The sequence below is a fragment of the Paroedura picta genome, chromosome 3 (genome assembly GCF_049243985.1).
Source record: "Paroedura picta isolate Pp20150507F chromosome 3, Ppicta_v3.0, whole genome shotgun sequence".
NCBI lineage: Eukaryota > Metazoa > Chordata > Lepidosauria > Squamata > Gekkonidae > Paroedura > Paroedura picta.
Window position 1 is genome coordinate 44453425 of NC_135371.1, and position 26401 is coordinate 44479825.

At 43.5% G+C, this 26401-nt stretch overlaps 1 protein-coding gene and 1 long non-coding RNA gene across 3 annotated transcripts in view; both read left to right on the forward strand.

Moving 5' to 3' along the window:
• The first annotated feature begins 483 nt into the window (after nucleotides 1-483).
• On the forward strand, nucleotides 484-5764 carry LOC143831920 (uncharacterized). The gene is made up of 2 exons (XR_013229013.1): nucleotides 484-895; nucleotides 1136-5764. It is a non-coding gene; the product is annotated as an uncharacterized LOC143831920 (long non-coding RNA).
• Nucleotides 5765-15910: 10146 nt separating this feature from the next.
• ARHGEF3 (Rho guanine nucleotide exchange factor 3) overlaps nucleotides 15911-26401 on the forward strand; it is a 133397-nt gene continuing 122906 nt past the window's right edge. The window contains exon 1 of one of the 2 annotated variants that reach the window (XM_077325504.1): nucleotides 15911-16149. In XM_077325504.1, the coding sequence (XP_077181619.1) occupies nucleotides 16104-16149 (46 nt within the window). In that variant the 5' untranslated portion in view covers nucleotides 15911-16103. Of the gene's footprint in view, nucleotides 16150-16590; nucleotides 16660-26401 lie in introns of those variants that run through there. The other variant, XM_077325505.1, reaches the window with a different exon arrangement.

Consider the following 26401-nt stretch of genomic DNA (forward strand, 5'->3'; position numbering starts at 1 on the left):
CTTATAAGGTGGGGAGGATGAAAGCTATTGAAATGAAGGAGTGTGTTACGATCTGTTGGTTTTTTGTATGATGTGGTGGTCAATCTACCATCTGGTTTTAAAGTGACCAAAGTGTCTAAAAATGGTACGTATTTGTTACCTATCAAGGAATACAGAGCAACAGGTAATGGCTTCTATGTGAGGATCAATCGTTTTATTAACTGTTCAAGTAAAAACTTGGTATACTGTATTATATGTCCATGTGCGCAATTGTACATTGGTATCACCAGCCGTCCAATTAGGGTCCGGATCCAGGAACACCAGTCCAGACTTAGACACCAGATAACAGATGCTCCGATGGTGACTCACTTCATGGAAAAAGGACACAAACCAGAAGAGTTACTATTCTTTGGACTTGAACAAATCTCAACTGTTGGACACCACAAGATGGACATCAATAAGATCTTGAGACAACGTGAAATTTTTTACATTTACTCACTGGAAACCATGAGCCCTAAAGGCTTAAACACAAATTTGGAACTTTCTTGCTTCCTGTGAGGTAGCACCTGCAAACACAAGGACTGCAAAATGATGCTGTAATTTCTTAAACTTAAGATCAATAGCCTCTATAGGGGTACCTTGGAAGAAAGTTTATTATAATTTAAATCCTAACTGATAGGCTTCATGGCCAATTGGGAGAATTTAGAGCCCTTAAAATATATTTTTTACATATGTTTGGAACTCTTTGCTTTTAGATGAGACTGCAGCTTTAATTGGTATAGGTGTGGCATGGAGTAAGTTTCTCAGCTAGAGTATAATTACCAGAGGCAGTCTACAACCCAGTGGGATGAGTCTTTTGAACAGACCTCCCCAAACCTAAGAGCCAAAGGCCACATATATATAATATAATTTAAAGGTAAGATTTAGCCCTTTAGTATAATCTTTATAATTTTTATAAGTTTTACGATAATAGCCAAAAAGCTGGCTTTTGATTTATATATATATTAAAGTAACAATGACTGTATGTTTATAAAAATTATAGGAGGTATGTACTATTGTAGACTAGAATAATGACTATATTCAGTTAAATATGTTCTCTTCTGTTTTGTAAAAATGGTTGATAAGCCTGTATTAATTGTATGCTTTTGTATTTTAGAAGGACAACCACTGAGGAAAACAAAATTGAAAACGGTTTAATCTAGAGGCCGTTCTGGTTGTGCTTATACACATAAATTTACAAGAAGAGATAAGAAACGTTTATTTGTATTTATTGTGGAATTGTTTAATATAGCCCGGGATAGGTTCTGTTTTCTGTCACAATAATTTTGAACCGTCCCTTTCTTTTCGTGGCAAACATTTTATACTGGCATTATCAAAACATATGCTCGATAAATGTATCTGATTGGACCATAGGTAGTGCACTGAACAGCATTGAGAAGACATATTTCCTCTCTTCTTAATAGCTTGAACCACCTACTAAACTTATATGATGGCAATCACTTGTCTTGAATCAAAGGGTCTACCATCAGAAAAATAAATAATCTGGACACTGCATTTTTATAGGTAGTGGATAGTATTGTTATGTTCAATGACTTTATTTTTGTCTATCTCCCATTGTTTTTACTATATCTTTTATTTCCATTTCTCCAGTGTCACTGACATTAATTCCCTTTTTCTCATGTAATGGATATTTATCACACTGCCCACCACTAGCTTTATTGACTATCAATATCTTGTATTCTTGAAGGAATGGTATTGCTTTCCTTTTAATATTGTGTGTGACTACACAATTACAAAACTACATAATGCTTCCTTTGCCTGATAAGATGATAATCATATTTGTTTCAGCCATCATTCTGAATTCATTTTGGTTACACACAAGAAGATTGCCACTGCTCTTTTTCAGCTCAAACATCTGGGAAAAGGCATCAGCTGTAAGAGGAACCTGGCAGCACTTTTTAGTTAATGACGTATCTCACCATGGAGTCTTACTTAATGTACAGAGTTTTTTTGTCAAGTTCAAGTTTTGTTGTGAGTATTTAATAAATACAGAGTTCTGTAGTAGAATACATTCAAAGTCCACTAGTGACTTAATTCATGTATTTAAAGTATCTTGAGAAACATTGGATGAGTACATATTATTTCAAGAATAATATTAAAATGACATGTTAAGTGCAAGTAGAAACTTCACAGAGGCTTTGTGGTAGTATTAATGTAACATTCTTTATACATTACCTGTATACCAATATTTAGTTCCATAACTAACAATTGTGTCTTATGTGATCAATCTATTATGTTATCAATCTATTAGATTGCTATCTAAATGCTCATTGGAAAGAGTGCCAATTGGTCAATCAAGCCTCCCTGAGCAGATAAGATTTGTTCATTTTGACAAGAAACCTGTTTTAATTTTGGGCCCTTTCCCATGTGAAATTTGTAAAAGTACAGGCCCTATGTGAGATCTATCCTACCTCATTACACATGCTTACTTAGCTACTTCAGTTGAGCTTTATTCCAAGTATAAGTTTTTAGTTTTCTTGCAGATTTGACCTGCAGCATGTCTGGTGAAATTACAGGAGTTGTATGTAGGGTCATTCATAGGTGCCTTCCCCCACAAATTGTTGAGGATTGAGAAATGATGGTAAAGCAGTATAGTAATATGCTAGCAAAAGCAGTAAGTATTGTTCTCACCCTTTTCTTTAACCTGTTCCTTGAGTTTGCCAAGTTCCACCCACCTAGTCATATCTTGGTACTAAGTTGATTAAATAAAAATTTAGCAATGTTCCTGGTAATCGTGAATGAGACTGCTACAGCAACAGCATAGGAAAAACACTGGAGATATATACAAGATCCTATATGTAAAGTTTATGAGATAGTAGCCATGATACAAAGGCTTTTAAGAGTTCTCAAAATGATTCTCAAAATGGCCTCTGCTTAATGACCATGTGCACCACCAAAGTGGAGAGAGTTGGTAAATGTTAGTAAAACTTCTGAAAATGAATGTATATTTCCTTGGGTAGTTTAAAAGGGGAGAAACTGAATAATTGCAGTAAATTGTGATACTTCCACATGTACTAAATGTGCTAATTATTTTTAAATTTCCTGTTGACTTCCTTGGGTGTATTCTGCTGATCACCTGGAACTTTAGTCTGAGTATCCTAGCTCATAGATCATAGTACTTCCCTTGTGTGATGCAGTTTGGTCTATTTTGGCACCCTTTGTCTCATTTAAAAGAATCAAATTTGCCATGTAAATGTTCAAAAAGTTAAAAGCTGTTACCAAAAAACACGAAGCTATATCCAAAAATTGTGCTTGTGCTGCCATAGTGGCAGTAGTACTGGTGAAATGACATTTTTTGTGGTAGTGGTAGATGGTGATTTCATCAATTTCCTCATTCCCATTGCAGATAAATACTGGGAAAAGTGAATAAATTCACAGTGCATATAGCCACTGTTCTTTCTGTCAACTCCAGAAGTCTTATCTGCTAATGCTATCCAAACTAAATAATTTCTCCAAGAGAAGCGGGTGATTACATAGCCATTGTCATTCTTTTTGTTTTGTGTTGGCTTTTGTATATGATGAGTTGCTAATTGTATCCCATAATCTGAGGTACATGTCATATTTTTATTCAGCCTTTCCCATGGTACACATGTTTCACAACCTACCATCTTCCACTTTAGCTTCACACAACCATGAGGGAGGTTAGCCTGAGAGAGCGTGACCAGGCCAAGATCACTTAGTAATGTGATCAGAGTGGGGGTTTAAACCTGGGTATCCCAGCTGTTGTTAGATACTCTTCAATGACTGCACCACATTGGCTCTTACCTAAAGGCAATCACAAAGTATGAAAGCTAGTAGAAACTTTACATGATAGGAAACAGATCGCACAGTGCAACTACAGTAGCACTTAAAACGTCCCCTGCAGGCTGTCGGCCTAGATGATGACAAAGTGCATTATTTCTTATAGTACTTTAAAGGGTGAGAGTATTTAACTTTTTCCTCACCAACTGCTCCTCTCTCAACACATTTTTCTTCCTGTACTGTTCTAGTTCCACATTTATTAGGATAAAAATACCACTGGAACCCCCTTCCCCAAGCAACTTTTTCTGTAACAAAGGCAACCATTGTAAAAGTTGTTTGGGTGTTCATTGCAAGCATTTGCATGTAATATTCAACTCCTTGAAGTCTAGGATTGGCCCATTTTAACTAATGGTTCATAATATGCAAAATCATCCCCTTGGTTTGCCCTGAACAAGAATAACAAAATGCATGCCAAATTTGTACATTGTCTACTGATTCAGTGTAGCATGTATCTTAATTTGGGTATGCCTCAAGAATTTGCAAGGTGGAAAAGTAAACTAAGAATGACAAAGTAGCTATTTTTAATATATTGTGCTCAGCATTAACTGTTCTGCAGTTCCTGCACTTGCAATGGCCCTTGCCTTATTTGTGTCATATAATGCCAAGAATTCAGGAACTGCTGGTAAACCAGAATTTACTTGTGCATGGGCAGTAAGCTATTTTCTCACTTATCATGAGTAAACATACTTGAAGCAAACTAAGTACAATTGCTGATTGATACACTGGTCATATGAAACAATTGCAATTCAGAAGAATTTGATGGCATACTACCACAGGCTCCAAATCGGCACATTACTTCGCTGCTTAATAGGATATTTTCCTGACAATACTTTGAAGCAGATTTGTGCAAGGTTAAGGGCACTGAAGTAAGGTGGCAAATGGCAGGTGTAGTAATCCAAAACAGCCATGTGTGTTGTGGATGCCTACTCATCTTATTTTTCTTTATATGTTGACTTTTACACATGGGAGATGTTCTGAGTGGTTGAATGATTCTGTACATTGATCTTTCCTAGCAAGTAGCTTTTACACAGACTGTGTATATAATTTACCCTTAAACAAATAGTAAAAGTTCCATTTGTTTTCAGCAAGCAAAAGCTACATCTTCACTTGTTAATGATATTTTTTAAACGATAGATTATGAAAACATTCTACAAAGAGCCAGTTCTATGGGATTGGTGGTATAAAAGTCAAATAAATTAAAGCATTGTTCCATACTTTTAGATTACTCAAACATGTGTACATGCGCATGCTCTGGTGCAAACGTCTGGGAAGGAGACAACAAATTCTGGTTGACTTGGGTGAACTTTTGACATAGTATGTAATCTACCAGCAGTATGGAAAGACTGTTGAAATGTGTGTCCCTAGACAAATCCCATGTAGTTCCAGGGAGGCCTTTACTGGAAATACCCATGGTAAATATTGATAGTTAAACACACAACAGTGATATAGTATGCTAAAATTATTAAAAGTCCCACTAATTTTAGTGGAAGAGATCACAAGTTAAACTTAGTGGATCTTTAGTGTTTAACTTTGGTTTGACTGGGGTACAAGTTTATATTTGGGTTACAAAATTTTGAAGCATTTGCTTTTCCTTCGCCCATCCCAAGACAAACAACCTAGTGTATGAAAGCCAAAAAAATATGTTCATATACATTTTTAGGGTTTAATTACTATTACTTCAGTAGTATTAATGGAACATACTTTGAAATGGTAATGTAGTTGTGTCACTGTTATGCTACACAAATGAGGAAATCCAGTAACTTTTACCATGTTTAAAGCTGTTTATGGCTAAATGGCATTTTCTATGTTTATGTAAATTATATTAACTTGTGACAATAGCGAATATTTGGAAAAAAATAGTTTTTACTGTTGCCATAATCTAGAAATTAACATCAGAATAAAAGATCATAACATTTCATCTTAATTTTGGTTTCAATTTTTTTTTTGAATTCTTGGTAAATTATTCTTAAAATATTACAGATAAATTCTTTTTTAGCAGCACAACACAAGCTACTTACAGAAGTGTATGATAACAGAAGAAAGAACCTACCCTAGGCTATAATAAACAATTTAACAATAAATATAAATAGAAATGTCTTATGTCTTCTTTTAATTGTCATAGAAAAACCAAAACGACCTCCAGATTTAAACCGTTTTCAAAGGTATTTTCATCAGTGGTTGTTATCAGTGGTTGTTTTTCCAGCCTAGTATTTGCTGGTGAAGTCCTTCACTAGGATCTATTCTTCACAGAATTTAAACAATGTATATATTGGCCTTTGGCTCACAGGTATGGAGACGTTTTAGTACAAAGACTGTTCAAAACTTACAGAAATATATGCAAAATAAACTCTACATTCTTTTCATACTATTTAATGGCAAGTCTTTTCAAATACAACTTCTGTAATAGGTGGTGTCAAAATATGGACTTGTCCCAAAAATGGGTTAAAACATTAAACATTCCATATCTTCAAGGCTGGTCAGGTTCATGCTGGCAATCACTGCTAAGCCTGGTTCAATTTACTTCAGACTGCAAATTAAAAAGCAAGCGTATTTCAGGTAAATGGAGATGGCATCTGAATTGCAGCAGATCTCTGCATAGAAGGTGTCTGGTGGCCCAGACATGTTTTGTAAAACATTTTCAGAGAGAATTCAAGGTCAAATCATGAAATCCAATTACTTGACTGCCTGTGTAAAGATAGATCTGGGTTCAGGAACCTAGATTACTACTGAAGTGCTGCATAGTGTAGTATAATTGAAATGCTACTAAGAGGCAACCGCTACAATCCTTATGCAATGAGGGGAGAAAAGTTGCTTGCCATTATTATCCCCTCTGATAAATTAATGTTACTATCCTTAATATAATTCATTGATCTATCAAGCACATAGTTAATATCTGTCCATAATAAATCAGTCACTAAATCAATAATGACTTTCCTTAAGTTATGTTACTTTAAAAAATCACTACAGAACAATATGACAAATTATTGCCTACTCCTTTATCTGCCCTTATTGGGCAAGATGAATTAGAGTAGAGATCATGATGCCTGCGGTTGCTGTGATGCCTGGGCCTGACAAATATTTTTAGAAAGCAGAAGGGATTGAGTAGGGGTTTTGCCCAGCAGCATTTCTGATTGGGTATTAGAGATCTGACTGGCTGTGCACACTTTTAGAAATGTTGCTTTGGCAACACATAACAGCACAAAGATCATTACTGTGATTGAATATCAGCATTGCATATGTTTTGTGTTTCTTGTATTGTTTCCACTGGATCATTTTACCGTTGGGTTGTTGGGTGCAGTCATATTGAATAGGAGACATATGCGGTTTGTTTTAAATTGTGTTATATATGTACTGTTGTGATTGCTTTTAAGACTGTGTATTGAATTGTATTTCACTTTGATGTAAGCTACCCCAACAGAATGGTCAACAGAATGATTGGGTATGAATTTGATAAATACATTGAAAGAAACTTACTCCCCAAAATAAATTGGACCTTTTAAAAACAAAATATTGTATATCAAACTCATGAACTAGCTAGGAATCTCATTCTTTAAATCTTGCCTTACCTATAAAGGTCTTTGGTAAGCTAGTGTTCTCTAAGCCTTTCCTGCCCTCCCTCCCCATATCTACTTTATTAGGATTACAATGGTGACCTCTTAAACATGTTCTAAGCATTATAAAAATAACAGGAAGCTGTTTGAAATCTCTAAAGCTAGGATACCCAACCAGGGGTCTATAGACCCCCGGGGACCGAGGGAGTTCCAGAGTTTGTGGACTGAGCTGCAAGCTAGGGAGTCAGCTGCTTCCATGGCTCTCTTTCCACTGCTCCCAAGCGTGAATTAATTCTGTTGTGATTTCTGTGCCTGGGGGGGGGGGGTGGCACCTCCATGCCTGATCCCACTTTAAACTACTTCCTGTCTCCCCCCTCAGTCCTCCTTGAGCCTGCCTGTTAATGTGAGTGGTGATGTCACTTCTGGTGACATGTCACTTGGGGAATGCAGCAGGAGGCGTGGCCAGCTGACATAATTTCCAGGGCTTGAAGCCTGAAAAATTATTTCAGGGGCTCCTCTATAATCAAAAGGTTGAAAAAAGTTGATCTAAAGAGCTCCATAAAAGGGTATTCAGAACTAGCTTTGCTGTGAATTCTTCCTTGGTCATTTGTTTATTTAAACATTTATATCTCATCTTTCCCTTTGGTTCAAGAGGACATAATAATACATGACATAATTACAGGGGTGCTGCAATTTTAAGCATGCTTACCTGGAAAAGTATTCTACTGAAGTTAGTGGGAGTTACCTAGGATTGTCAACCTCCAGGTGGCACTGGGAGATCTTCTGCTATTACAATTGATCTCCAGATGACCAAGAGCAGTTCCCCTGGAGAACATGAATGCTTTGGAGTGTGGATTCTATGGCATTATACCCTACTGAGTTCTCTTCCTTCTCCAAACACAATCCTCCTCAGGCTCCGCTCCCAAAATCTTCAGATATTGCTCAACCCAGATCTGGCAGCCCTACCTTCATATAAAGAGAGACAAGATTTTAAATAGGATAGTTCCTTTGCCTCACATTGGCTTGGCTTGAGGATAGATGACTATGAAATCTTTTTAGCTACACACATACTTCGTTCCTACTACGGATATTTTGTGTTTATTTTTACTTTTTCTGTTACACTGTGGGTAAACGTACTGTAAGCATTTGGTACAGTGTTAACAAGATAGCCCTCTGCATATTTACTGAAATTACTGACATTTCTGAGGCAAGATGTGTGAGATCGTGATGTATGTTAGAAGCCAGTAGCCAAAACCTGTATGGTTAGAGTAATTAATAACATTTCGGCCACCCCATACACTGTCTTGATTTCCAGGTCTATCCTTAAACTCAATACTAAAAGTTTTTTTTAATCCTTGCTTACCTCTGTTCTTCTGGGGTCTTGTTCCTTGCCACTTAAACATATCTTCTACTTCCGTTGAAGAATCTGGACTCCTTCATTAATTGGATTATACTCTGACTAGCATAAAAACCTGTTATATAAAAAATACAACAGGCTTTAGCCTCCAACCCCCAACCACCCACCCACCCTGGCAGCTCCAGCAAGGGCTTGTCAGGGCGTGGTGAGGGTAGCTGGGGTAGAGCCAAGGTCTGGTGGGCATTCTCCACCTCTCCACCCACCGAGGCAGCCCCGCTGAGGCCTTGTCAGGCTGTGGCGAGGCTGGTCAGGGTGAGGGCGAGCTTGGGTGGGCGCTCCTTGCCTCCCTCCCCACCTACCCAGGCAGCCCCTTGCCTCCCTCCCAACCAAGGCCTGGCGAGGCTGCGGCAGGAAAGCTCAGGCTGGGGCTGCCTTGCCTGACAACCACCTCTTTGTGCAGCGGGAAGGCAGAGGGGGGGGGGCAGTTGGGGATGGCATTTCCCCTACCTGGGGTGGGGGGTGAGTGCCCTTCCCGAGGGCCAATCAGGGAGGTGGAGGCAGTTAGGGGCAGGCTATCCCCTGCCTGATGGGTGCTCTGGTGTGAGTGACTCCCCAGGGGCCCAATCAAGTTGGTGATGTCCCAGATCCTCCCACCATTCATATCCAGCTGTATTTATGGTTCAGATTTTTCTCTCTGTGGAGAACTAAAGTGGCTTCGAACATCATTCTCCTCTCCTCCTACTAATGCTAATGCATTTATATTATATACTTAAAATATTCATAAACATTCCAGCCTATTACAGGCAATAGAAGGGATGAAGGGTGTTCATAGCTCTTTTTCAGCTTGCTTCATTCCAGAGTTTATTTTGACAGATATAAATGCACCTAATGTTGCATCTGACCTGTCACTTCAGCTTTATAATTATACTCTAGGACATTTAAATCATTCAGATGGGAAAAAAGTAAGGAAATTGGATAGCCTTACATTATGGAATTTAAAGTGAATTTAAATCATCAGATAACTGGGGGAAAAGAAGTGTTGTGGCACTTTAAGGACTAGCAGATTTATTGTAGCATAAGCTTTCCTGGTGGACTAGAGCCATTTATCAGATGCTTAAAACAGCATATAGATACAAACACACACATAAATTACAAAAGTTAAAACACTGTAAAATGCAAGATGTACATTTTTTGACAGTGACTATTTTGCATTTGATAAGGATGAGCTCTTTCTCTGGAAGCAGCCAGAAACACTTGTTGAATCTCAGAAGCATCCACTGTAACAGCTTGAGATAGTCAGAAGAAGAAGAAGAAAAAGAGTTGGTTCTTATATGCCACTTTTCCCTACCCGAAGGAGGCTCAAAGCGGCTTACAGTTGCCTTCCCATTCCTCTCCCCACAACAGACACCCTGTGGGGTGGGTGAGGCTGAGAGGGCCCTGATATCGCTGCAGTTTTATCAGTGCCGTGGCGAGCCCAAGGTCACCCAGCTGGTTGCATGTGGGGGAGCGCAGAATCGAACCTGACATGCCAGATTAGAAGTCAGAACGTCTGATCGATTCTTTCTATTTCCATTTGTAATTTAGATCAAAGGCTGTGCAACTGTTTGCCAGGCATACATTAGGGAGTATTTTCCAAATTATTATCATGCAAATGTCTGATGTGGCAGAGCTAAAATGTACAGTAGAATAAAACCATTATACAGCTGCTTTTAGAAAAAGACAAGGGGGAACCTGCAAGGACTTCTGGGAGGCATCTCATTTCCTCTCCCCCACCATTTCTGCTTCCTCTTTCCTGAAAGCCTCATAGCTTCTCTTTTCCTTCTAGTATTGCCAACCTACAGTTGGGTCCTGGAGAGCTTCTAGAATTACAACAGATCTCCCGGCTAGAGAGATCAGTTCCCATTTAGGGTTTCAGCTCCAGGTTGTAAAGTTCCTGCAGACTCAGAAAAGTGAGGACTGGGAGGAAAGCAATTTCAGCAGGGTATACATAATGCCATACAGTCAATCTAACCTCCAAAACAGCCATTTTATCCAGGGGGAGTTATCTCTGTCATCTGGAGAGCAGATGTAATTCTGAGGGATCTCCAGTCTCTACCTGGAGGTTTGAACCCTAGTTCCCCTGGAGGAAATTGTTGTTTTGGAGGGTAGAATCTATGGCTTTATAATCCTTTGAGGTCCCTCTCTTCCTCAAACCCTACCATCCCAGGCTCCACTCCCCAAATCACTAGGAATCTCCTAACCCTTTTTATCTACACAACAGCCATGTGGTAGTTCTTTATACTGTAGGTGATTAGAATTTGGAATTCGCTGCCAGAGCATGTAGTGATTGCCAGAGGAATAAACAGCTTTAAAAGGGGATTAGGAAGATTCAAAGAGGACAGATCTATCAGTGCCTACTAGCCAAGGTGATTATGGGGAACCTCTGACAATTTCCACACGTGCAAAATGTAGCTGGATAGTTTCCGAATGTTGGTCACATATTCATGCCCCTCAACATGACGTTGCCTACATCCAGAGGCTGCCCAGCAGCCGCCTTGCGATTTAACTATTTTTAATGCGGTAAATCCAGGATAGTGGATTTACCACCATAAAATGTCCAAGCCACTGGTGAGCAACCAGCAAGCAATCAGGGAAAAGAACATCAAAAGGAGGAAAGATGTGATAGCCTCAGCTTGTCCTGCCCCCTCCATTTCCTGCATAGTGAGGGAGGCAGATTCCCACCTCAGTTCAACCTCCATTAAGTCTCTCTGGAGTGGTTTTTTACTAAGTGCCTCCTTCCCTTCCTCCTCTCAGTTATCAGACCCCCGCCCCTTCTTCTCTTCCCCCCCCACCCCACTGGTACACCCACCTGCCACTCAGCCATCCCCTTCCACAATTGCCGAGGACTCCTGCCTTCCCTCTCCCTCCCTGAGCACTTCTGAAGTGGGGCTCTGCCTCCACACTGCCTGTGCTGCCATCTGTGCTGCCTCCAATGGAGAGGAATGGGAAGGCGACTGTAAGCCGCTTTGAGCCTCCTTCGGGTAGGGAAAAGCGGCATATAAGAACCAACTCTTCTTCTTCTTCTTCTTCTTCATCATCATCATGCCACTGCCATGCTGCATGAGCTGCCGCCACTGTGGCACCACTGCTGCCACCCAAGAAGGAAGGGAAGGATGCACTTAGTTAAAAAAAAAACACTACAGAGAGACTTAATGGGAGTTGAACTGATGGGGGGGAGGAACTGCCTCACCATGCCTTCCACTGGCCGGCTGTGTTTGGTTTTTTTGGGGGGGGGGCTTTACCTTCCATGGCAACGTGTATGCATGGCAACGAATATGCATTATCATGTGTAAGTTTCAATTAAAAAAAAGTTAGACCAACAAGCCTCTGATTGGTTGCCTCCATTGATTAACAGGTCAAGGAGCGGTGAGTGAATGAGTGTGTTGCTCTCTCTCTCTTGCTTTTTGCACAGGATTTCAGGAGGGGAAAAGGGCAGACATGGTGGCGTGAAGGCTTTAAAGTGTGGAGGGAAGAAATAGCGTGATTTACTATCCCAGGGGCTTTCCGCACCGGGATCCTTGTAGCAAATTGTTTGCTGAACGTAAAATCGCCATTTAAAATAGTGCAATTCGTCATTATGCATACCTGACTTTGTAGTGGAATCCAGTTGCGTTTCTATCGTTTCCCACAAGCTTCCGGTCTCAGCAAAAATCGCTAGAAAGGAAGCGCTATTGCCGAGCTCGTCCCACCCCTGGCCGTCAAGCAGCCAATGGGCAGCCGTTAGCATGCTCCCAAACAGCCCCTTTCCCTTTAAGAAAGGTTTTTTTTTTAAAAAAAACACCCATTGCAACGAATATGTGTTGATTCGTTGCAACGGAGAGACCCATCAGCTGGCAGGTGTGTTTGAGCTGTCGTTTCATCGTTGCCACGCTCCCCCCAAGTGAAAAAAAAATCCCCCCCCCTCACGGGCCTGATTTTCGGCCGAAAACAGTGTAAAAAATAAAGGGAAAATACATCAGCAAACGGGCTTCTCTGTTGTTTGTGCTTAGTGACTAAACAGCTCTGGGGAGGGACTGAAGCCGGGGAAGCCTCTAAACAGGCTTGCTGGTGGGTTGAACTCCGCTCGCTCGGGGGGGGAAAAATGGCGATCGCTTCGCCGGAAGATCAGAGGAGAGAGCCAGGGGGAGGGACTTTGTAGAAACCACAACAATGGTAACGCACAGAACTTTCCCGCTAGTGTTGCAGATTGGTTGCAGGAGTGTAGCGCTTTCCGGAGGGTGAATCCACTTTTGGGGATTTCCCTGAAAGCGCTACAAGGAAGCGCTTTTTGCGGATCGGTTTCAGGTGTGTGGCAGATTGTCAACGACGTTGTGCATAATGGCAAATCAGTAGCGTTTTCAATTGGCAACCATTGTGCGATTTTGAAGGCGTGCGAAAAGCCCCCCACTATTGTGGGTAGGAGTCATTGCGTGATTTGATCCTCTGTGAGGTGATGGCCTCTATGTTCAAAGGCACTAAAGCTCTAAATTGCAGTGCCAGGAGGCAACATCAGGGGAAGGTCTCAACCTCTATGTCCTGCTGTTGGCCCTCCAGATACACCGGTTGGCCATTGTGTGAGACAGGATGCTGCACTAGATGAACAATTGATCTAATCCAGCAGGTCTCTTCTTATATTCAGATGAGGTAAATTATGCTGATAGTATGTAACTTGCCCAAAATCACCGCGTGATCCTCCACAGGAAGATGGGGATTTTAACCTGGGTTTTCCAGACCGTATTCTGAAGCTGTAATTGGCTTTTGTAGAGTGGCTGCAATTGAACAGGACCAAACAGCTAGGCCTAGTTGAATCATAGAAGTTGGGTGGTATCAAGTCAACTACAGGTTGCTTCTGGGCCGACGATTGTCAACCAACTAGGTGGGACCTGAAGATGTCCCAGAATTACAACTGAACTCCAAAGGACAAAGATCTGTCCCCCTGGAAAGAATAACTGATTTGGAGTGTAAACTCTGTGGCATTATATTCAGGGAGGCCTCCCCCCTCCCCAAACCTGCCCTGAAACTGGCAGCTCTAGGCAGGTCTGGCCCCCATGAAAAGAAAGGCTTCCTTAAACAGCTTTCAATATGCATGCCATTAGATTTACAGCATACAGGCAGAGGCATAACCAAGAGTGACCATATATAAGGAGAGGTGGGGGAAAGACCAGCTAATGCCTTTATCTGATAACCAGTGGAATAAGCTCCATAAAAGTATGAGGAATCTTTTAGCAAATGTAGGAATAAGAGGAAATTTAAACTTAATTTAAAAGTTTGGTGGTATTTGACATTAGACAGGTTAACAAAAATAATATCTTCCACATCCAATATATGTTGGAGAGATAAGAGACATATTGGCTCATTAATTCAAATTAGGGTCGAATAACTGAAGTTCTGGGAATAAATAATTTAGATGCAAGTGGGTAGCCATGTTGGTCTGAAGCAACATAACAAATTTAGAGTCCAATGGGACCTTTAAGATCAACAAAGTTTTATTAAAGTTATGAGCTTTCTGAGGAAGTGTGCATACACACGAAAGTTCATATACCTTGAATAAAATTTTGTTGGTGTTAAAGGTGCCACTGGACTTTAAATTTGTTCTGGTATTTGTTCTGGTGAGAGAAATTCTGTATATATAAATACAAAAATATTCTGTATATATAAATACAAAAATATTCTGGTGTACCTCTTTTAAACATTATGCCCATTATGCCCAAGGGATTTCAGTTAACAAGATGTGGGTAATAGGAGGATCACCACAGCCAGAATATGAATAGCTGCGACAGGGGAGCGGGAAAAAAAGATACGGAAAAATGGCTAAGGAAAGTTGTTGTTGTTATGTGCGAAGTTGTGTCTGACCCATCGTGACCCCATGGACAATGATCCTCCAGGCCTTCCTGTCCTCTACCATTCCCCGGAGTCCATTTAAGTTTGCACCTACTGCTTCAGTGACTCCATCCAGCCACCTCATTCTCTGTCGTCCCCTTCTTCTTTTGCCCTCGATCGCTCCCAGCATTAGGCTCTTCTCCAGGGAGTCCTTCCTTCTCATGAGGTGGCCAAAGTATTTGAGTTTCATCTTCAGGATCTGGCCTTCTAAAGAGCAGTCAGGGCTGATCTCCTCTAGGACTGACCGGTTTGTTCGCCTTGCAGTCCAAGGGATTCGCAAGAGTCTTCTCCAGCACCAGAGTTCAAAAGCCTCAATTCTTTGATGCTCGGCCTTTTTTATGGTCCAACTTTCACAGCCATACATTGTAACTGGGAAGACCATAGCCTTGACTAAATGCACTTTTGTTGGCAGGGTGATGTCTCTGCTTTTTAGGATGCTGTCTAGATTTGCCATAGCTTTCCTCCCCAGGAGCAAGCGTCTTTTAATTTCTTTTTTTGCAGTCCCCATCTGCAGTGATCTTGGAGTCCAGGAAAATAAAATATCTCACTATCTCAATTTCTTCCCCATCTATTTGCCAGGAAGGAAAGTATACCATGTTAACATGGAAAATATTTGCATGCAGGTAACTGGGATGGAAACAGATACAGGCAGAGTGAATTTGTACTAGTCTGGCCTCCCATCATAACGCTTTGTTTAGATTGTGATTGTCAAATCTTACCTCAAGGGTATAGTATTACACACTATATATATTATGTAGTCTCATATTAAATATGATGAAATTAAAAATTATCTCTTTATTTCATCATATTTAATATGAGACTACAGAATATATAATATTTTTAAAATGCCACCAGTCTTTTGTAGTTGCTTCTGCTACAGTCTACTAGGACTTCCCACTCTGGAGTTTTTCATGAGTTGGTTTCTTTCGTTTTGAAGATGATTTTTTAAAAGACGCGTGGATGTCAAAAAGGAACAATACCGAAGAAAGAGGCCCTGCCGAGCAGCTTTGACGAAGGAGGCCATTCGTTGCGGGTGGGCCGGCTCCCATAGCATAGAGCGCTTCTACGTGACGGGGCGCGCCTGGAACTCTCCCCGGGGCTAGCGCCTTACCGGCGGCCCCTGTCCCTGCGCTTTCAAAAGTGAGGCGGGCGTTGGGAGACGAGCGAAGCCAAGGGGCGGGCTTTGTTCTGGAGCCGAGGAAGCAACGCTGGATGAGGCAGAAGTGCTCCCCCCCCCCACACACACACACACGGGTTTTGTTTTTTTTTGTTCTCCTGCGGGGCGCCTCTTTGCTCCGCATCGAAGAGGTGCAGGCAGCGGCGGGACTTTTGCTACTATTCAGCTCCCCGGATTTCTCCTTCCTTTCTGGGCTGGTGCAGCAGCTGCCGTCCACACCAGCTCCGAGGCGCTCTGCGGGGAGAGAAAGGGCGAGTCGCTTGGCCTCGTCCCGCTTCATATGCAGCTTGCGCGCCGGGGCCCGAGAAGGAGCCGGGCAGCCCCAGGTAAGGCGTCCGCGCTGCGGGATGTCACGACGCTGGCATCGATCTTGCGGCGGTCTGACCGGAGGGGAAAGGCTTTGCTCGAGGCTGGGGCGGGGCCGAGGCTGCCTGCCTGCCTGTCAAGCGAAAACGAAGACGGGGACTGGCTTTTCTCTCCCGAGTCCGAGGAGGGAAGTTTTACAGCGATTGGAAAGCGGCTGTTTTCGAAGAAAGGCAAACGCTTCCCGAAACTGGCCAACTGCTGCCCACAGAGGCTGCCATTGTGCTCTCCGGAAAGCCCCCCCAATCATGTGCTGGCCCGAGGAAAGTTTGAAAGATTCACACCAGCTCTCTCCGCCCGGGCTGCGAGGAAGGGAGGGAGGGAGGGAGGGAGGGGTGTTCGCTTTGCCTTTTGTTGTGTACGTAGAAAACGTCTGCCAGGCTTCCCCCGGGAGGGCTCTGCTTACTGACTAGCTGCTGAGGCGGAAAGGGCACCTGCCTCACGAAGGGCTGCGGTTCAGAGCACCGGCCAAGGTAACCCAGCGCCAGTCTTCCAAAAGAGCAACCGCAGCGCGGTGAAGAAGGGCCCTTTTCCTCCTGTGGGCAGAGAAAGCCGCATCAATGCATTAGGGTTGTCTTCTAGGATGCAGAGGCCCTCCTTGTGGGTTTGTCTCGTCCCTGCAGCCGGCTTTTGGACGGGAGGAAAGGAAAGGAAAGGCCACTGGGGTGTCTTAAGGCAGAGGTAGTCAACCTGTGGTCCTCCAGATGTTCATGGACTACAATTCCCATGAGCCCCTGCCAGCAACCGCTGCCAGCTCATGGGAATTGTAGTCCATGAACATCTGGAGGACCATAGGTTGACTACCCCTCTCTTAAGGGACCCCCTGACTAGTAGAACCACAGCAGTGCTAAGCATCATTACCCCGGAATAAGCTCGACTGAGCTTGATGGAATTGGCTTCCAATAATGTTTCAGTTTTAAAAGTTTCAGTTTACCTTAGAGTTTAGGAAGCCTGATTACCACAGGGGATTTTTTGTTTTGTTTTTGGTATCCTGTCCTCAGTGGGTGGGTAGCATCTGAACAAAAACAATACATTAGTCTTTTGTTTGGATAATATTGGCTGTATCTGGCTAATTTATTGTTGTGTGTGTGTGTGTGTGTGGGGGGTTTAATGGCCCTTTGTGCAGTTCTCCAGGAACCTGTTGGTGGTAGTACAGGTTTCCAAGTAGCTGTCAACAAAAAATGATTTGAGATTTTAAAATTAGAATGTGTAGTATTGTTTGACAATTCTACCAGTTCTGTATGGTGGTTGTAGAATATTTTTCCTGTGTTTCTTTTACTTTTTATGGGCTCTTTTGTGATCTGAAATTGTGTTTTTAATTTATTGTGATTTCAATGTTTGTTTGATAGCTACTTTGTAAGGGGAAAGGTGAAATTAAAGTGTTTTAATTGGAAAGTTGTATTCATACAGCCCAATTGTATTATGAGGATGATAGCATGTCTCATAATTATGGGCCTTCAGTTACATTCTTAAATATAGCAGCAGTTGAGTTGCATCCTTAGTTCTTCATATCTGGCACAGAACCAGTGAGATGTAGTGGTTATACTGTCAGACTAGGATCCTGAAGGCCCATATTCAAATCCTCGCTCTGGAAGCATGCTGTGTGAGTGTGGGGGTGGTTGTGCACACTCAGCCTATCCTATTTTACAAGGTTGTTTTGAGAAGAAAATGGAGGTGATGTAAGCTGCTTAAAGCAAAGCAACTCATTTGTTACAAGGACCAGATCTGACATAAATGTCACTTTGTTGGGCCAGGCCATGCGTGTCATAATATGGAGATATAAACTTTATGAAGGACAGCAGTTGGTAAGAACTAAGTTGGTGTGTCCTCACCATGATACTCTAGGGGCTAGAGATAAACCCACATGGGTGGACAGGAGACCCAGTGGTGCAGTGCTGGACAGATGCCCTCACATTGCCTAGTGAGGGAACCCATTCCCCAGCCCACTCCTGTTAGTGCTGTGAACCCAGGCTCCCCCCTCCCCGCCCAAACCACCAGAGAAAGGGACAGGAAAGATGAGCTGAACTATCACCCCTGCCCACAGAAGAGGTGGCTGAACAGGCATAAGGCTGCATGCATGGCATAACCCAGGCCAAGGAAAGCCCAATCAACTGGAGATTTCTGTGTGGCAGCTGCCACCTCTGGTCAAGGCTGCAAGCAATCAAAGGGGGCCCATGCTGGGGGTTCAAGCTAGACGTTGCTGGCAGGCTGACCACCCCCACATGGCAGCAGCTGCCCCAGGCCAAAGGCCACTGGATTGTTCAATGGGGAGGCAGGCACAGTGCATACAAGGCTGCACTTGTGGTGGAGGCCCCAGTCTGCTCAGTAACCAGTGTATCCAGAGATTGCTGGCACCTTTCCATATGGTGGCAGTCACCTATGCCAGAAGAAAGGATTGGCTTCCAGTAGGCAGAAGAAACTGCTGAAGAATGCACCTCCATGGACCGAAACACAGTCACTGGATGGGAGGAGGCATGATCACAGCATTGGTGCAATTTGTCAGCAGATTCTGGCAGAGGATTGTCTGCCCCCTCCCACGGATGCAAACACCAATCCCCGTGGCTACCTGGGACAGCACCCTCAGAGCTGCAGGCTGAGTGGAGAGCATGCTACCTTGCCTTAGGACTCTGAGCCAGCATGAATGTAGCTGCACTGCCCCCAACATACCAATGAGGCTGCCACTGAAGTGAAGGGGCTCTGGTTAACTCCTGTAAATGAGATTGTTCCACCACACAAAAGCCAGGGTTGGAGTTGCTCAGTTTGTTCATCCCCCCTCATACCAGTTGCTTGTGGGCTGGATAAGAACCTTAGGCCTGAGGTTCCAGCCCGTGGGCCACATGTTTGACACCCATGGCTTAAAGGGTCCAGGTTGGGGGGAGAGCTAGGGTATAAATGAAGTAAAAAAAATTATTAATGTCAGCAGCTTTGCCTCCCATGATGCACACAAAGGTGTGTGTGCTGTTCACACAGCATGAATGCTGCAAGATCCTTGTTGGCCTTGGGGCACCCTTAAAATAAGATATGAGGAATCCTCAAATAGGTATATAAAGTAATTAAATATGAGTGTTGGATGGATTATTTCCAAGGAAACTAGTATAATTAAACTTTGTATTTGTTTTAAAGTCTCTGGAGTGTGAACGTTAAGGCATTGTGAAAGCTTTGTTTTGTTTTACCTAAAGTAATTTACTTACAACATTAGTTTGTACTGGCACATAATTCCACTTGGAAACAGGTTTAAAATTTACATCCATGCCCACGATAATTCTGTCATCTATTTTTGATAATGCAACTTGTTCTGACTAATAGTAGGTGTGCCAGGTATACTATTTCAGTGATATTAGTTGGAGGAGAGCTTTGTAACCTGATCAAGTAGGTCTGTAATGGCATGTGGAGTATTTTCTAACTGAAGTGACAAGTGTATGTTTTGGAGGACATAACTTAGTTGCCAGGATTCTTATTTGCTGCTGCTGTTATATGTACATATCCAAGAGAGAGTTTTAAATTTACAAGTATAGGTATACTCTAAGATTTGATGAAACAACATATGTTGTACAACCTTTTCAGCCCTTCTACCAATTACTTCAGGTCATATTATTGCTTTTCTAACAAAATAATTTGCAAGCTTGAATCTGTGACACATGGGTTTGTTAATTCTAAATTATAATGTTTTCAATTTATGTGTAAAATGTAGTAGCAATATTATTCTGGCATCCCTCTATTATACAATTCTAGTACACAAATCAGGAAGCCTAGAACAAGTGTATAAAAACAGATGACAATACTGCCATCAATATAGTAGTTTATTTCCAGTGATCACTTCTGGGAGATTTAGGGACACTCATGAGAAGATGATTTATGACCTAACTATAAACTCATGGCTGATATTTTACTCTTGGTTGAACTTGTTTAGTTCTTTCACATGCACCAGCACAATCAAGTGGCAGGTTCTTTCAAAGATTAACATGTGGTGGCTTCTTGTATGCTGTGAATTCTTATGAGTAGTACTGAAAGGTTACTTTTATGGTACCGGAAGCTTGAATGCTCTCCTTCTCTGTTGGTGGTAGCCAATAAGAAAAAAGGTCCTTGTAACATAAGGGGTGTTTTGTAAGAATTTGTTTGCCTGTACAATTTGCCATACTGAAAATGACTAGCAGGGGAAAAGATATGTAGACAGGTACACATATACACACATTCTTTATCTCTTTTGCATACTAGGTCTTAAAGGAAGCAAAACACAAATACATTGGCACCATTATACTCCTCTGCTGTGCAAAGCGGAGAGACCTTCTTTATAGGTAGTTTTAACCTAGTAGTTGGGGAACAATTGGGGCCTGACTTATTTGCAACATCTTTCTCAAAATAGATTCCAGGTGGATTATGAAGATATTTAAAACTGTTAAATAGCAATAAAGGATAGATTAAAACAGCACTAAAACCAACATGCTAGTTTATTATTATTAATGATTTTATACTGCCTCTCTCCCATAATGGGTTCAAGGCAGTTTACATGGTGAATAAAAAATATATAGCAGTTTAATTTATTTAATTAAATCAAAACTGTAAAATAATTAAAATTCACCATCAGCTCACTAAATTATTAACTGACTATCTTAACTACCTTCCTATCCCAGCCACCATTAATCTGTCTCCACACCTGTCTGTTGGCTATGACAGGTTATCTCTATTAGTAGGGGGGAAAAAAGTAAAATCTGACAGGTGTGGAGGGAGGTCCATTTTAGTAAATTGCTCTTGCTTCAACCATGAGCCTGGTGAAAGAGCAATCATCTTACAGGCCCTATGGAATTGTGATGGCCCCATCAGGGCCCTGGTTTCAGTTGGCAGCTCATTCCACTGGGCCAGAGCCAGGGACTACCAACAGATTTGCTCAAGATGAACAAAGTCCTCACGGGGGGACATATTGGGAGAGGTAGTCCCTCATGTCCATGGGGCCCAGACTACATAGGGCTCTAACAATCAATACCTTGAACCTGATCTGGAACTTTACTGGGAGCCAGTGCAGCTGCAGGAGGTCTGATCAAATATGTGCCCTCCGTGAGGTCCTTGTAAGCAGTGGTCACCAACCTTTTTCAGGCTGGGGACTGGTGGCAGCAGGGAGGGCGATTGCCTGGCTGTGCATTCCGAATGCGTGGCTGGGCCGCACATGTGTGCATGTGCCATGCACGGCCGAAATGATGCATGTGCGGCACTTTTGCGCATGTGCGGTCCGGCCGCGCATACACAATGCACGTGTGCGGCCCTGCTTCCCTCTCCTCCCCTTCCCATAGTAAGAAGCTTGCTGGGAGGACTCTCAAGGTTCCTTACTCAGATGAGTGGAGCTGGTGCAGAGGAGCAGAATTTGAGAGGTTATCCTGCTGATATGTGGGTCCAAGGCCTTGGAGAGTTCTATCAGTAATAGTTAGCACCTTGAATTAAAAAAGATACAATGAAGTGATCGTAACTCTTTTGTAACAATCACTTTCCCTTGCTATATGGTATAGTGGTTACAGTGTTGGACTAGGCCCTGAGAGACCCAGATTCAAATCCCTTTTCTTCTATGCTTGATGAATTACTTTGGACCAGTCACATAGTTGCAGCTTAACCTACCCGACAGGGTTATTGTGAGGGTCAAATGGTGGAGAGAATGATGTAAGCTTTTTTGGGTCTCCATCGGGGAGAAAGGCAGGATATACATGAAATAAATAAACAATCTGTGGTATTGTGTATTAGCTGAAGCTTCTGACATGTCTTCAAGGACACTACAATACTGTGTTACAATAGTTTCAAGGTTGGTATAACATGGATCATATCTGCGTAGCCAGATTGGTTGAGTCGAGTTAGGGTGCCGATAAAAATGGAAGGTATTCTTCATAGCTTAATTCACCTGTTTCTGCATTAGCTGTTCTGGTTTGGGTAAAATCCCAGACACAGCAAGATACCCCTTCAGATGTGGAGAGCACAGTCCCTTCTAGGATCTCAATGTTACCTATAAGCATCAACTCCTATCTTGCCGGGATTAAATTCCAGCATATTCATTTTTTGCAGCCTTACTATAACAACCAAATCAAGACAGGCATGTCAACATGGCTTAAACAAGGAAATAAGTAGCTGAGCGTTTTTGGTGCACAAAAATAATGACATCTTCATGGGTCTTACATATACATTTTTTAAAAACCACGGGTGACCAAACTGAACCATTTGGAACCCCATTAATAGTTCTTAATGGGACTCGTGCGCTGCCTTGGTCTGTCTAGCCCAGTGGTGCCCAACCTTTTTATCACTGGGGACCGGTCAACACTTGACAATTTTACTGAGGCCCGGGGGGGTAGTCTTTTGCTGAGGGACGTTGCCACTCCCTGAGCCAGCAGCCGGGGAGGAGGATGAGGAGGAACCACGGCCCGGTACCGACTGATCAACGGATCAGTTCCGGTCCCCGGACCGGGGGTTGGGGACAGCTGGTCTAGGCAGTCTTAGTAGTTAAGCAAGGCTTAGTTAGTATTTGGACCACAAAGGAATATCAGGGTCACGGTGCAGAGACAAGCAGAGGCAAACCACCTCTGAATGTCCCTTGACTTGAAAACCCCATGGGATAGCCATTACTCAGCTGTGACTTGATGTTTAAAAAGGCCTTCTAGTTATTTTACGCTCTGGGGACCGGTTCCGGACCATGGATCAGTCGGTACCGGGCCGCGGCTCCTCCTCGTCCTCCTCCCCAGCTGCTGCCTCGGGGGCTGCCCTGCCACTCTGCTGCCAGTTCACCTTTGGTGCTCTCCAGCGGCCAGTATGGCTGGGGCTCCCCCTCGACATGGCACTGCGCAGTTGCTGCTGGTAGTGCCCCCCAGCGGGCAGCAGGAAGTTAGGAGCGCCGGGGGGAAAACAAGTGGAGCAGGGACTCAGGTGGCAATGACATCCCTCACAAAAGACTACCCCCCTGGGCCTCAGTAAAATTGTCAAGCGTTGACTGGTCCCTGGTGATAGAAAGGTTGGGGACCACTGCTCTAAGGCATGAAAAGCCTACTTATCTGTAGAAAACTGGCTTAAATAACATATGCCTTGTGGAGTTCCTGTTTGGATCTATTTTGTACTCTTAGCCGTGGTAGAATCACAAATGAGTAAATTGTAGCCAATTGAGAGTTGGTTTTGTGGTGGTGTGGGGCAATAAAATTAAACCAAATTCACTTGTGTGAATCAACATGTAGATTAATTTAGGGGGAAAATATTTTGCTGTTTTGGTGTGTTACATTTGGGTGATTTTAGATGTCAGGTTCATAACAGGTTCTCAGGTGTATGACTGCAGATGAAGAAGTTCCAGTGGTAATTCTACTTAAAATGTTAAAATTTTACTTAATTGTTATGTCAATTGCTTTTCATAAATAACTTACTACTTTTCTTCGCGCTCCACTCCATGCACTTTCAAATAGGTTTGGGGTACTCTGAGCCTCCAACACATAACTGAACTGCTTAGGCAAGGATTTTGGAACAACAGACATATTAACAAGAAAAGAAAGTGCATGTGTCAGGGCCAAGCAGGTCAGGAAACAGCTGGTCCAATGTAAATAGTGGAAACTGTTAGTATCAGAGGCAGTGGCTTATCAATGAAATACTTGTTTGAAAAATAGCTGTGTCTAACCATTTTGTGGAAAATCCAGACAATGACTTCCCTCGTGTACTAAGCCTATCCATTTCAAGAGACTTATGCTTACGATTGCCTTTCAGTAGCCTGAAGACGCTGGTCTGATATGTTTAGGGTTGCTAACCTCCTTTTTTCGTGGTTCCACTCTTATGTCCGAAGTTCCCTTTCTTTCAGTTCTTCACTCTGTTGGGATTCTGTTCTTGGCTCTTTTTCATCTGCTTCCTTTGGCTCCTTTAGTAGACCTTTAATGTCAAGTATTATTTTCAGCTGATAGCTCATACTAGTGTCTTTTATTCCTCTCGTTTTGTGGCTGTCTGCACTACCTGCCTCTGCCTGTCTTACACCTGCCTGTTCTTTGATGTTTTCTCAGTTTTTGAAACGGAATTTATCGAAAATTGAACTTTTAGGAAGGCCACATAAAAAGCTATCACAACAATCAACCACAAACAGCTTCTTCACAGTATTAGCTGGAATAATGGCAGAAATATTTAAGAACTAGTAATTAAGCCTGCTGTAAAATGAATACAGTGGGCGCTAGCTATTCTCAAGTGCCCTGGCAGCACTGCCCAGGTGGCTGGGAAGGGCCCCTGTCCCACAGGCTGAAGCTGTTCCCAGGTGGCTGGGAGAGCGATTCCCGGCCCCTGGGAAGGGCTTTAGGCTAGGTGGGGCGGAGAAAGGCCTTCCCAGGGGCCGGGAAGAGCTTTAGGCTGGGTGGGGCGGAGAAAGGCGTTCCCAGGGGCCAGGAAGAGCTTTAGGCTGGGTGGGGCAGAGAAAGGCCTTCCCAGGGGCTGGGAAGAGCATTCTCTGGCCCCTGGGAAGGGCTTGAGGCTGGGGGGGGGTGGAGAAAGGTCTTCCCAGGGGCTGCGAAGAGCTTTAGGCTGGGTGGGGTGGAGAAAGGCCTTCCCAGGAGCCAGGAAGAGCTTTAGGCTGAGGGGGGGGGGCAGAGAAAGGCCTTCCCAGGGGCTGGGAAGAGCGCTCCCCGGCCCCTGGGGAGGGCTTTAGGCGGGGGGGGGGGCAGAGAATGGCCTTCCCAGGGGCTGGGAAGAGCGCTCCCCGGCCCCTGGGAAGGGTTTTAGGCGGGGGGGGGCAGAGAAAGGCCTTCCCAGGGGCTGGGAAGAGCACTCCCCAGCCCCTGGGAAGGGCTCTAGGATGGGGGGCGGAGAAGGGCTTCTCAGCGGGCCTACTTTCCCTCTCGGCGGCCAACATAGGAATGGCCACCATGGGGTGAAGGTTTGGCCACGTGGGGGGGTTGGGGGGGTTGGGAACCGCTCCCAACTGGTCTGTGCTGGGGCAAGGAGCCAATCAGCAGCTGCGCTTTGCGCGGCTGCTGATTGGTGATTTGGGGCTGGATTGACAAGTGGAGGGCCCAATTGGGATCCGCCCAATTGGGCCCTCCGCTTGTCAGTCCGGGGAAGGGACTAATCCTCATCCCGGACAGGGCCCACCCTGAAGGCCCTTAGTCTTTTATTTCTATCGGTCCCGCGGAGCGGTTTAAAGATTAGAAATGACAAAATTTAGCTGCAGCAGAAAATTTTTTAAAAAGATGAAACTTGTTAAGTTTGGTGGGGGGAAAATAAATAGCTTAAATAGATAGAAGAAAATAGGATATCAAAATGATTATCTTCAGCTATTTTCTATTCTGTTAAATTCTGCTACTTTGGGGGGTGGGGTGTTTTATTATTGTTTTTTTTGTCTTTGTTTTGTACAATATTGTCCATCTACATTTCAATTTAAACTTTTTTTGGGGGGGGTTAGTGTTTAAATATTTTCATGCTCTGGCTTCTTGATAAGTCCTGTCCTCTTATCCCTTTTTACTTTCATTCTAGTGGTATTAAACTTCTTGTTATATCTAAAATCTAATCTGTATGGTGTCTTCTTTTTCATGTCTGAAATGCCCCATCTTTTGATATAAGGATATTTCTGTCAATGTCCAGCAGTGTTTGAAGGCACAGTTGTTTTTCTTTTCACTGTTGCAGTGTTTCTTCTCTGTCTTTCTTCTTTGATTTATTTTCACAGTGCTTCAGGTACTGATGATAATGTCTGCATTTCAGGCTGGTGCTTGCTGTGCAAGGTAATGTTGTATAAAGCAGTGGTCCCCAACCTGCGGGCCGTGGCCCGGCGCCGGGCCGCAAAGGCCATGGCGCCGGGCCGCGGCTCCCTCTCCCCGCCCCCCCCCCCGCAGTAAAAAACTTCCCAGGCCGCAAGCTTGCGGCCCGGGAAGCTACTTACTGCGGGAGGGCGGGAAGAGGGAATCAGGGCCGGGCTGCGCCCGTGCAGGCCGTGCCCGCGCGGCCCGATCCGCGGGCGCGGCCCGATCCGCGGGCGCGGCCCGAAATGTGGGCGTGGCCCGCGCGGGCGTGGCCCGGCCCGATGCCCTGCCGGTCCCCAGCCTAATAAAGGTTGGGGACCACTGGTATAAAGAACTGGCATCCCTGCAGTGCAGTCCTGTGCACAGCTGCACCCTTCTAAGCCTCCCAGCTTCAAAAGCTTTATGCTTAGCATTGCACTTCTGTTTGCTTTACTACTGTTTCTAGTTGCATGCTTATTCTTAATAGTATATTAGAAAACAATTTCCAATTAATGTT